At 39.1% G+C, this 13178-nt stretch overlaps 1 protein-coding gene across 1 annotated transcript; it reads left to right on the top strand.

Annotated features, from left to right (window-relative positions):
- The first annotated feature begins 7023 nt into the window (after positions 1–7023).
- LOC147515068 (BEL1-like homeodomain protein 7) lies at positions 7024–12709 on the top strand. Its single transcript, XM_086585915.1, has 5 exons — positions 7024–7648; positions 8433–9571; positions 10925–11304; positions 11399–11459; positions 11790–12709. The coding sequence occupies exons 2-5, from the start codon at positions 8534–8536 to the stop codon at positions 12462–12464; spliced, it is 2154 nt and encodes a 717-aa protein (XP_086442041.1). The 5' UTR covers positions 7024–7648; positions 8433–8533; the 3' UTR covers positions 12465–12709.
- Positions 12710–13178: the final 469 nt, after the last annotated feature.

Genomic DNA, 13178 nt, shown 5'->3' with positions numbered 1-13178 from the left:
ATCTCGAGACAAGATCCTTTTAAGGTGTGTATATTATAACACCCCATTTTTTTTTTATATTTTCCTAGTACCATAATAATAATAATAATAATAACAAAAATAGGATAAATATTAGTTAATGATAGGATAAATAGGATAAACCTTCATCCCTATTTTTATGGGGTTTTAAAACAAAAAGGAACAAATAGAGGAGTCCACACAGAGAGAGTTTTATTTTACACTGAGAAGAAAAAAAAAAGTTGTACACATAAAGAAGAAGGGAGGATTCTTGTTGGAAATCTACTGATAGATAGCTGATAGCAGGAGCGTATCACGGGTGAGTAGATAATACATCTTTCACTGAACATGCATGCTTACGCCTATTTTCTAACAAAGATATAAGTTTTTATGCTCATTTATTCTTCTACTCATTCTGTGCTGATTTTATAATCTATATGCTCATTCTATATGCGGCATAATTTGGAATACATACTATTGTTCATACTGTCGAATATTTATTTAATTTGTATGGTTTATCTATTGTTCTTTTAATTCATTTGAATGGTTCTAAATTGTTAATGGTTGATATATTGAGTGTAGAGGTTTTGTGGGAATGTTGAATTGTTTGAATGATCATATGGGTTGTGGATTATGTCGTTTGGTTGGTTTGTTTCGAGTTTTGTTGTTTGAGTGCTGTTGAAGCTTTGAAAGGCAGTAATGGCGTCAAAACATGATTTGTTAGGAGTGGGGAATTCGAGTTTTGACTATAACATAGTGTTCGGTTTTTGTTGGAGGATGATGGGTAGATGTTGGTTGTTTATATGGGTGATGTTGAAGCTCCCAAGGTTTGTTAATGGTGTCAAAAGCAATTTTGGAGCAGTGAAGGATTTGAGTTTTGATTATACTAATAGGTTAGGTTTTTGAGGGGGAACAAAACCAAACCGTTTCATGGTGTTTGGTGGTTGCGTTGTGGTCATTGATTCAATGGAGATGAGCTGATGAGATGAGGAAGAAGAAGGAGACTACCTCCAGCGATTCGGTTTTTTTTTGGCCTGGGCTTGGGCAGAAATAAGGCATGTGGGCTTAAGTTATTTTAGTTGGGCTTGGAAAAGGTTAAAGACTTTTGGGCCTTAGTCTTTGGATTTGGTTAGATGAGTTTAGGACTAGTTGACTGATGTTGACCATTGGCAGGTTGACTGCTGTTGACCCGGGTTGACTTTGACTAGTTGACCAAGTTTGACCTTTGACTTAGCTAGGATTAGGTCTAGGGCTATTAGCATTCTTGGCTTTAGGGTAAAACTTATTATATATACGTGTGTACATGTATTAACTACTATGTGAAATTTCATTCTTACTATATTTCTTTTATAATATACGACGTTATGACACTTAGACATCGATATAATTAATAATGCGTAAATAATAATACACGAATCAAGATACTCCTCTGTTCTCTGAAAGGATATATATGCAATAAAGTTCAACAATGTTCTCAATAAATTTATCACACGTTTTTAGAACTCTCAACACCTCAAGTTTTGGAAATGAGATTTTTTGACTGGTGATGTCATGTGATAGGTGGGCATTTATTGAATGTGCCATAAATGGCCCGTGAGCGTTATAAATGGGTATTCATTGAATGTGTCATGAATGACCCATTAGTAAAATGATAGGTATTCTTTGAATGTGGCTGGAATAACCTAAGGTATTCATTGAATGTGCCATGAATGACCTAAGTTTTTATGCCCAAAGAGGCTATGAAATATGTATATGAAAGCCCAGAGATGGCTATGATATCGTGGTATTCGGTGGGAGAGAGGCACACAAGAATGTGTGATTTGGCAAATGTGTGGAGTGCAAATCGTGGAGTAGGTACTAAAGGGTGGGTGTATAAAAAGTAATCGATTAATTAATAAGAGAAATTGATTTGATTATGCGGGTGTGCTTGGACTTGCATTTGAATACTTATAGGATATCTACATATGTTTATTTATAATATCTAGCGTCCGTTTGCAAGAGGGTAGGACTTATAATATTTTGTGCAGGGACATTTTCCTACCCTTATACAGAAGTGGATATTGGTAATATTTAATTCAATTATTAAGTTATTAAAATGAGTTATTATAATTAATGAGTTAATATAATAGAAGTCTTGCTTGGGAAGAAACTATGCCGGTTGAAATGACGGAACTACCTGTCTTCCAAGCTGAGAATGGTTAAGTTATGGGTACATATAAAGTGGTTGTTTGGATAATTAAAGTCTGGAAATGTTATTATGTTGTTAGTCTACTCATACCAGCAAATTCCATTTTGTTAACCCATGTTTGCTTTGTTTTGGCAACGTGGGTGTGTTCTTGGGAACATAGGTGGAAGGCAGTGGAACCACAGCGTGTGATTTGGATTATTGCCTAGAGCAGTCCGTTAGTTCTTTTATTAGGTCCGATTCTTTTTGGAATGATGTAATAACGTAGTTTACACTTTATGTATGACATGAGAATATGGTAGTGAGGACTTTTATTCTTATAGTTTGTTTGATGTTTTGTTTTGGGACGGAAGATAGACTATTAATAAAGTGATGGTGGATAAACATTGGGATTATTTTTTTAAATTTGATTCTTATATGATATGGCTTTTAAGGTGTTTGTATATGTTGTATCCACCCCGATATAGGCTAGGTTTTAGACAATTGAACATAGTGATGTTTGAGATATTTATATTTCAAATATTCACTTTGTAATTGTTTAGAAATTTATGCTATGACATAAAGCCCCAGTGTCTTTCCTTCATTTGGTTTAGATAGGACAGGCGGAGTTGATATGTAAGCCTTCAGGTCGTTGAATACTTTGTGGCATTCGTCTATCCATGTGAATGTTGCGCCCTTCTTTAGTATTTTCAAGAATGGTCTGCATTTGTCAGATGCACGTGAGATGAATCTGTTGAAGGCTGAAACCATACCAGATAGCTTGTGAATTTGTTGTTAGGAAGTTGGATCTGGCATTTCAAGGAGAGCTTGTATTTGTTCTGGGTTTGCTACAATGCGTCTTTGTAAGACGAGGTACCCTAAGAATTTCCCTGAGGCTACCCCAAATACACATTGTGCTGGATTGAGCTTCATCTTGTTTTGGCACAATCTTTCAAAGGCTTCTTGCAGGTGAGAAATGTGATCGCCCGCCTTTGCGCTTTTGACTACCATGTCATTTATAAACTTCCATAGTGTCGCCCAGCAAGTCTTTGAACATTTTTGTGACAAGTCTTTGGTAGGTTGCACCGGCGTTCTTCAAGTCGAACGGTAGGATATTGTAGCAGAACGTTCCTTGTTTGGTTATGAATGACGTTTTTTCCTGGTCTTCTTCTGCAAGTGGTATCTGGTTGTATCCACTATATGCGTCCACAAATGATAGCAGTTCATGACCGCAAGTTTGATCTACCAGTATGTCAATCCTAGGCAGGGGGAAGTTGCCCTTTGGGCAATGCTTGTTGACGTTGGTGAAGTCTATGCAGAGTCATACCTAGCCATTTTTCTTAGGAACGGCTACAATGTTAGCTAACCAGGTCGGGTACTCGACCTCTCTGATGAATCCAACCTTTTTGAGCTTTTCTATCTCTTCATTGATGTATTTTTTAAATTTGAGTGCAAGTTTCCTAGGTTGTTGTTTGATAGGCTTTATAGTTGGATCTACATTTAATTTGTGGCAAACGACCTAAGGGTCGATTCCTAGCATATCGATATACGACAAAGCAAAAACATCTTTATTGAGAGATAGAAAATTGACAAGTTGCTCTTTAAGCTTGGGGTCTAAATCAGCCCGTACACAAACAAATTTTGAGTCATCATTTGTGCCCAAATTGACTTTCTCTCCAGGTTTGACTTGTGCTTGTTTTTCCTTGAGCTTGTCTGTTGCTGATGCTGGAGGGCTAGAAGTTTGAGGATCTCGCAGCTTTGGGATGTTTTTTGTCTGGATAACATGAGTTTTGGCCTTGGTTGTTGTGCTGACTTGATTGCATCGATGAGCTTCTAGTTGGTTACTTTTGAGCTCCATGATTCCTCGGGGTCCTGGGAACCGCAGGACTTGGTGTGAGGTTGATGGAACTACTTGGATCTTGTGAATCCACCTGTGTCCTAAGATGGCAGTGTATGATGACTTGACATCAATCACACTAAAGCGTGTTGATGTCTTCACCATGTCATCTTTTTCTCCAATGGAGACTGGTAGGATGATGTCTCCAATGGCATCTGTGCGGTCTCCATTGAACCCGTAGAGTGGCGCATTTGACTCTATCATCATCGAGTCTGGCAGGTGCATATCCTTGTAGGTTTGGTAGAAAAAGATGTCGCAGGAGCTGCCTGGATCGATTAGGACCCGCTTGACTATTCATCTGTTGATCTTGATGTGCACTACTAGAGCATCATTATGGGGTAGGCACACCTTGTCAAGATCTTCCTCGGTGAATGCTATTGCGGTCGTAGACTGAGCGCTGGCAGGAGTGATCACTTTAGCTTTGTGGGATAGGTGGTAGATTTCTTGCAGTGTTCCTACGTGCCTGCGCTTTTCACGACCGAAGGTCTCGTTGCTGGAGATGTCTGTAATCATGTTGATTACTTTTTTTTCATCGTGATCGGAGGAATGATGTCTTCTGTTGTGCCTTAACTGACCTAGAGATTTAGATTGTCGGGTTGTTCTGTTTCTGCTCCTTCTGCGAGCAAGTCGTTCATGACTATGACTCCTGCTTCTGTTGAGGTTGGCATTCAGTTTATACATGAGGTCGCTTTCTGGCAGGAACTCTTTCAATTTTCCCTCTTCGACTAAGTCTTGGAGGTAATGCTTGAGGCTCCAACATTCATCGGTGTCATAGTGGTGGAGTTTGTGAAAGTGGCGGTATAGACGTCCTGATATTGCGATCACCTTGTTGATGTTTGGTTTGAATTAAGATGTTGTATATATCTTCTTTAGGATATGGCTTGGCATCATGGAGAAGTTAGATAATTCTCTTTTGGTGTACGATGGCTTGTGGGAGTTAGTGCCCTTGTTGTTGCCTGAGTACTGGTTGCTTTATTTGGGTCCCCATTTATTGCTGACTGTGAGGACTTCTTTGCCTTTACGTTGGGCCATCCATTCTTGGTACTTCATGTACTTGTCGACTCTGTGGTACAGGTCGTCTAGGCGTTCTGGCTTGTTGCGCATGAGAGACCCTGCTAGGTCGGAGTCGTCTAGGAGGGAGTTGGTGAATGCAGAGATTGCGAAGCTGTCCTTGAGGCTTGGCTCCATTAATAGGAGTTTCTTTTTGAAATGTCCTAGGAAAGCGTGAATAGTCTCCCCGTGTGCTTGCTTTAGCTAGAACAAGGAGTCTAGTTCGTCTTATTTCTTCCTGTTGTGGACGAACTCTGCTGCGAACGTCTCAACCAGCTTGTCAAAGTTGTGGATTGAATCAGGAGTTAGCGTGTAGAACCAGTCCAATGCTTCGTCCTTCAAGCTGGCTGGAAAGAGTTTGCATTTGAGGTAGTCAAAGTCTGGAGCACTGTAGAGCGCCAGGATTTGGCTGAAATGAGTTATGTGTTGGCTTGGACATGAGCTGCCGTCATACAACAGGAACTTTGGCTGGATAAAGTGAGTGGGAGGCTGCTTGTCCCTAACTTCTGTGGTGAATGGTGACGCCTTGTATGACTAGAACATCTTCTGAACGATCTGGGCTGCACTGGCTTTTTCACCTAATTTCTCCAGCCGTTAGGTGAGGTCATCGAGGTGTTGATTAGTGGTTGTAGTAAGGGTTGTGACCGCATTGTTGTCGATGGCGTCTGGAGTCATGTTGTTAGTGTTGGAAGTGGTTTGCTCACTCATAGCTTGGTTTTCTTGCTGGATCGTGGTAAATGATTCGTGGAGAAACTTGACTTGATCTACTAGAGCTTGTAGTTGTGCTTCCATGGTGGTTTTCTAACTAGTTTCGTGGGCTTGAGAAAATAGTGTGGGTGTTTTTCTCAAGAAAATGAACTGGCAGACAGTGCTAATGTAGAGGTGTGGATTTTGTACCTACGACCTGATGTTGTGTTTGATAGGGAATTGCTGCACCCTTTCTTGGGATAAAAGTTGCCTACGTATTATGTTTCTTGGGTTAACTTGAATCAAGCCTTACGTAGTTCATCTCTCTCTACTTATAGATATTTGAGCTGACTTTTCTTATTTGCTCCAGGCCGTTGTCAAGTGTAGATCCATATTTTGTGCTATCTTGATGATTCGTCATTACTTCTGATGTTACAAAGTAAATGTCTCTTTGATTGGTGCGTTGACTGAGCTTCAGGATCGTGGTAGATCATTTGCTTCTATATATGGCTGTGTTTGATATTTGGGACGACCTAAGTTTGGGTTGTTGTTACGCCTTGGTGGCGTAGTACGACCTGGTGATGTACGAGCTGTGAAGATACTACCTGGTGTGTGGATACATGTGTTGTAGTGATATGTTTGAGAACGGAGGGTACTTACAGTAATAAGATTTGATGCCTCTTTCATTAAGGAAACTGGGTGTGCTGGAGTTGGATCTATAGCTTGCAACAGTGAAGGGTGCATTGTAGGAGCTGCTGTCAGAAGGTTTAGAGCTCAGGATGCTAATGAAGTAAAAATGGAAGCGGTTAAGTAGGTCTTTTAATGGATGATTCACTAGCTAAATGATTCACTAGCTAAATGGGCTAACCATAAGCTGGGGAACTCTGCTCTTCCAAAGTGAATGGTTGATTTTAACTGTGTCCCAACTTTTAAGTAAGATATATAATATTAGTAGTATTGCATCGAAAGTGAGAACAAATCTCAAATCAATGAGTAGAAGTATTTATCCAAACCATCAGATAATGTGATCATATAAAAAACTATTGATGCTAGCTGCAACAAATATATTTTTCGTTCTTGTTTGAAAAATACCACCAGCACTCAATATTCTACTCCAATTGACAAATACAAACTCTTGCTTGTATCAGCCAAAACAACCAAATAAAATAAAGAAAGAGGTTCCAAACTTTGAACTACAAAAACACAAGTCACTAAATGAATGGACAAAGTAATTAGTTAGTTGATTAACGTCATAATCATCATCATTAGAGATAAGATATGTAATATTCAAATGGGTCTTTATCTATATGGTTGCATACTTTGCATTATTTTCAAACGTTAACAACATCTTAAGTAGAAGAAGAGAGAAACAATTATAGAAATGAAGAATGAGGAAGCTAAGGGTTTAAGAGAGGGTTTATAGTTTATAGGTCCACCTACTGGTAGTTAGAAAAACTTTAACACCTTAAGCCCAACAGCAATACCAGCACAGCAACAGCAACAACAACAACACTGACACCAACAAGACTACCAACAACAAGAAACAAAAAGAAAATTACATAACATAGGGAATGCATGAATGATATGGTATTGGCTTCGTTCTTGGGATTGTAGAGTTAAGAGTTAAAGACTGATAGAGAAAGCTTTCATGGTGATGGTGATGGTTGTTAGTCTTTTACCACGTGGCAGAGATAGAGGTAGTCAGTTATTTCTGTTATGTTGATTTGCTTTCTATGAAAAGGGGTTGCTGTTGTTGTAGTGTCCATTGTGGGGATTCTTAAGTGTCAGAAGATTGATTGTACGTGGCCTTGAGTTTCTCAGTTCTATTTCTTCTCACACTGTCAGGATTTCAGGTACTTTCAACTTTGGTTCCTGTTTTTCTACTGTGTTATTGTGTTTTTATTGAATGAAAAAGTGTTTTATGATGTGGGTTTTGATGCATGTTGTTGATGATGGTGATCAGATAATACAATAAAGTTGAGTTTTGTCTTTCTATGATTATAGTCCTTCTGTGTTTCCATGTACTTGGGATTGGTTGTTTGATCTCTCTGCTTTTGCTGAATTTGATTCTGGGTGTTGGAGTTCTGGGTTTATACTCTGATTCTGAGTTTTTCATTTGGGGAATTATGCTTTGCACCGCTTTTGGGTTAATTTGGATTTGGGTTGAATTAATAGTTTTGGATTTCTGTGATTTATAAATATAGCTTATAATTTTTCTAGTCCCCAGTCCCCAGTCCCACCTACTGTTGCGAGCTAGAATTTGTGTTGCCTACAAAGAAGTAAAAAGGATATGGGGATTTCCTCTGCTGATGTTCATCACACGTTCATCTCATCGTATAACGAAAATATAAGAAGGTACAAATCGTACAAGAGTTTCAGTAGTGATGTTTTTGTTAAAATCTGATTAAACGGTGTTAATAATTTTGAGTACGTCGATTGTAGCATCTTCTTTGAAAGTCACCTGTAATAGTCATGAAGATAGACATGGATACTGTTGTTATTTTCAATATAAAATTGCTTGTAATGTGTAACAAGTTGGGTGTAAGCATGTTCGATGGGATTTGAAATTCTTGACTTTTTAATTTGGTATGTGTACTGTTACTTAAATCTAATTACCTTTTCCTTGAATGTTATCAGTCCCTGGAGCAACGGTTCTGTCTGCATGAAATGCTGTTAATATATTATCACCCGTCTCTGTTTCCTACAATATAAATTCTATGTTGGATTAGGAAGGAAAGATGGCTACTTATTACTCAAGTTTAAGTAACCAAAGAAACGTCATGCCAGTGATTTCTTCAAGGGATCCCTTGCATGTGCCATATGTTGAGGGACATGTTCTACCTGGTACCATGATGACGTACCTGAACCAGCCATCTTCTGCTGCCTCCTACTCAGATAGCACGCCTGAAAATTTTCAGCTACAGCTTAACTGTGGCGAAATTCCATTTAGAGGGGGTTCGCATTCAACCCTGCCTGTGCGAGATAACGTACCACACCTCATTGGTTCACATATTGAAGGGGTTCCATATGAGCGGTGGAGAGATTGCAGAAATGAGATGTCATTCATGCAACCTATGAGTAGCTCCACGGACACGCCATCCATTGGCAAGCACGTAGACAGCTCCATTACTGAGGATTCCCAAACGGGCCTGTCAACGCAGCTAGAGACTCTATACAGAGGACAGAACTTACAGGGAGAAGGGTTGTCCCTGAGCCTGAGCACACAGATACCAACTGCCATTCCAGTGTCTTTGTTCCAGTACCAGAGTCTTAACTTCGGCCTTTCTTTCATCTCAAATTCATATCCGTATATTTCACGAGATGGTAGCAATGGAGTAGGCTCATGCCAAGTTGATGAAATTTCTGAAAGTGGACAACCTGGAAAAGCTGGATATTTGCCACCTGGTTTTGATGTAGAAAATCATGGTTTAATAAAAGGGGAGTCGGGGCTAAAAGGCATGGTTTCAAACAGGCTATCTGGTCTTTCAAGAATCATTCTCAACTCCAAATACCTCATACTGGCACAACAGTTACTTAATGAAGTCGTCGATGTCCAAAAGGATTCAAAACAGGCCTCTGACAAGCTCCAAAGCTTGGGGTTTGGTATAAAAGTCTCCAAAGATAGTGATGGAGATCGTAAAGAAGGTGGTATGTTGCTTCCTACAATAAGAAACCTTCAAAACAGTGAAGAGTCAAAAACACCGCCTAGTGGATCAACTTCTAAAAGCCAGGATTTGCAGAATAAGATCACAGAGATTTCATCCATGCTAGATGAGGTAAGTTACACAATGACTTTCCTGTAATATATCAGTATTCCTTTGGATTTGTACGACTGTCTTTAATTGATGTCAAATTCTTACTTGTTAGCTATCTATCCATTGACACATTAGTAAATCTTCTCCAAAGTATCGTCAATAATATGCCTATTTATTTAGTTACCCCTTTATATAAGAAAACTATTGATGTTTGTCTTGAACTGTGTAACATGGTTTTTCTGTTTCAAGCGTGTGTAATCTTAAGTATAAATATAAAAAAAATAGCATGCTCGTTGTTGTAAGCCTTGCTTCTGTAGTATAAAGTGGTAGTAGTGCTTTAGTGTTGATTGTATTTCGAACAGTGGCATCATTGGACCATAGTTATACACTTACACTTTAGGAAGCAATAGTTATCATAGAGGTTACTGTTGCATGTTATTTATACCACTGTAATAAATACTCTGTTTATACCGCTGTTTAATGTTGCATTACTCTATCCAGGTATTTTAATATAATGAAAATGCTCAATCCTCCAGAAGACTTATAAACTTAGATTTCCTTCTTGCATATTAGGATTGTGCCTGTTATAGATCACAAAGGTTACTTTTCTCTCACTCATTCTAAGATGAGACTGACTGTTTCGTCTTGCAGAGTTATTTAGTGTTATTGCTGTTATTAGGAACCATTTGTTATTCTGTTTCATCCCGACTCTGGAATGCTCACTTGAATTGAGTTATCTTGAAAGTGTAGTACAAAATGAGAGTAATAATATTTCATCATAACTCATCTGTGCTCTCCATGTTATTTTAGTCTGAGATGTATTATACGATGTTGACTTGCCTAGCGGAGATAGTATATGCTTCATAAGTTCTCCTACCAAATATGTATTCAGTGATCTTATTCATCATTAACCACAAACTACTTCTGCTCCTGGTGAGGAGAAATAAGATGCAAAGTCGACCGGTAAGTATTGCAAATAAAATTGCTTCATCAGGTACAAGGTGGCTGAAACTGTAACCTCCAAGCTAGCATCCAGGTAACTATGTGAGAAAGAGATTTGTACCTGTTGAGATATGGATCTACAACATACAGGGTGCCTTAAACGTTGGAGAGTTGCTATTTTGTTTAGTATGCCTTGGTTTGATAATGCGACTATATTTTTTCAAAAGTTCGAGGAAAGAAGTCAGCTGTATCACTTGTGATGACAGATGCTATTTCCTGTAATCTTTTCAGTGAAAGTAGTTCAATTATCAGTTGGATTGACATGGTTCATTCACGTCAAACTTGAGTTATTCAACTGTTGTTGCATTCTAAAGTTAAGATCGAGTTATATATACTTCTTTTCTTTGAGAGTTTTACTCATTCTTTCTGCAGGTTGATAGAAAATATAAACAGTATTACCATCAGATGCAGATTGTAGCATCATATTTTGATGGAATAGCAGGAAGTGGGGCTTCAAGACCATATACAAAACTTGCTTTACAGACGATATCCCGCCGCTTCCGCCATGTACGAGATGCAATGAGCGGCCAGATTAAAGCAATACGAAGTACCCTTGGAGAGGAAGAGACTGCAGGAAACAGTAAGGAGATTGGAATATCCCGCCTCCGCTTTGTGGAACAGAAACTCAGGCAGCATAGGGCTCTTCAGCAGCTTGGTATGATGCAACAACATGCTTGGAGGCCACAAAGAGGCCTGCCTGAAACCTCTGTCTCTATCCTGAGGGCTTGGCTGTTTGAGCATTTCCTCCATCCGTAAACCTCTCATTCCTTCTATTTTATTTTTTGGATTTACTTAATCAGTAACTTCAAGAAACTCTTAACTCTTCTCTGAATTAATTTTCAACAGTTATCCAAAGGAAACTGATAAGATGGTGTTGGCAAGGCAGACAGGTCTGACCAGAGGCCAGGTAAAGAGGAATTCAAGAACATTCAAAAAAACTCTCACCTACAGTATATAGACTAGTGTAGGAGCTTACCATTGTTTTCTACTACATAGAGGCCAAATTACTTCTGATATTATGCATAACTTCACAGATTTAGTACAGTAGCTAATGCTCTAAAAATTGGATGCTGCATCCTGTTGAACTACACCTTCCAAAATGTTATATTGTGTCCGTGTCATCTAGGTGCTGGGTGCCAAACCCTTCAATATCATAATAGTTAACACCATTTTTTCATTTTCATTTGGCTCATTTTCATTGTGTCCGTGTTATATTGATCATTTTCATTTGGCTCAGGTTTCGAATTGGTTTATAAATGCACGAGTGCGTCTGTGGAAGCCCATGATCGAGGATATATACAAAGAAGAAATTGGTGACTCCGAATTGAACCAAAAAAATTCATCTGACTATGCACCCAAAGCAGCAAGTGATGGCATTAAGGCCTCCAAGGATATGGAAGAGGTTTTGCAGCACTATGGGAACTCTACAACCAGTGAAAAACGCAATAGTGGTCAGTTTCATGACTCAAAATCTGATCTTGTTTACATCGTAGAGATGTCCGAGCAAGCATCAGGAGACTGTTTCCAGGATAAGGGTCACGGAAAAACGGAGACGGACTTTGGTGGAATGAAATTAATAGAAGAACAAACATCCATTATGGCAGGCTGTAGTCTTCCCCAGGACACACCATTTCAATCCAGTGGAAGTCCTGATAAGAGCTTCGCTTCCAATGCATACAAAGTGGCAGGGTTGGAAACGTTGGGCAGCCACGGTGGCGTATCCCTCAAATTGGGATTACAACATCTTGATGGTACCATATCAGACGCAACCCGTCATAAGATTCCCAACGACATTTACAGTGCAGTCGCTTCTGTGGAACCTCATAATGTAGATATTGATTGCATGGATCCTGATAACCAACAGTACAGGTTTGGGAACTCGTATCTGTTGCATGATTTTGTAGCATATTGATGCTTGAGTTCGTGCAGTGGGTGGCAATTCATGCTCTTCTCCGGTGAAGAGGAAAAAGACGATTGGAAAAAGAACAACTCCACCACCACCCATGTAGAGATTATTTTTAGATCATCAATATTTGCACATTGCTGTAGATTTATAAACTAAATGTATATGTTATATGACACCGTCGTAACATTACAAGAATTATATTGCATATTTGTAGAAAAACAAATAAAGAGGGGCAGGGGGTAATATCATAACAGCAAGAGTCCTATTGTTTAGATGCCGAGGACTGGATCGGATGTTATTTGTACATGTCAACAGGTTCTTTATTCATTGGAGATAATTCAGAAGAACATGCCCCATCTAATTTACTGTGCTCTGCAAGAATCGGCTCTCCCTACGGAAGTGACGTAGAGGCTAGCTCTTCTTACACATGTGACGTTAAGGCGTCGCAATAGGTGACCTGTAGCAACAATTTTCTGGCGTTGAGAAAGGGTGCGCTGCAAAAAAACCCCTTCTGTTGTAGTGCATAGATAACTGTATACCTCAAGAACATGGTTACTAGTGGAGGATGACACGAACACGATACGCGTATGTTGTTGAAGACCTTCAATCGAGATAGCGAGAAGGAATATTTCTGAGTGTGCAGCCCTTCAACAAGCAATTACAGCTTTATGTCTAGCTGAAAACTTAAAGTCCGTTGCTTTAAGAGGGGAATGACTGCTT

The sequence above is a fragment of the Coptis chinensis genome, chromosome 2 (assembly GCF_015680905.1).
Source record: "Coptis chinensis isolate HL-2020 chromosome 2, ASM1568090v1, whole genome shotgun sequence".
NCBI lineage: Eukaryota > Viridiplantae > Streptophyta > Magnoliopsida > Ranunculales > Ranunculaceae > Coptis > Coptis chinensis.
This window is presented reverse-complemented; position numbering and strand designations above follow the sequence as displayed.

Coding starts and splice junctions, on each gene's coding strand:
- LOC147515068 (XM_086585915.1), top strand. CDS start 8,534: ATGGCTACTTATTACTCAAGTTTAAGTAACCAAAGAAACGTCATGCCA. Junction 9,572..10,924: donor TTTCATCCATGCTAGATGAG/GTAAGTTACACA, acceptor TTCTTTCTGCAG/GTTGATAGAAAATATAAACA. Junction 11,460..11,789: donor CAGGTCTGACCAGAGGCCAG/GTAAAGAGGAAT, acceptor CATTTGGCTCAG/GTTTCGAATTGGTTTATAAA.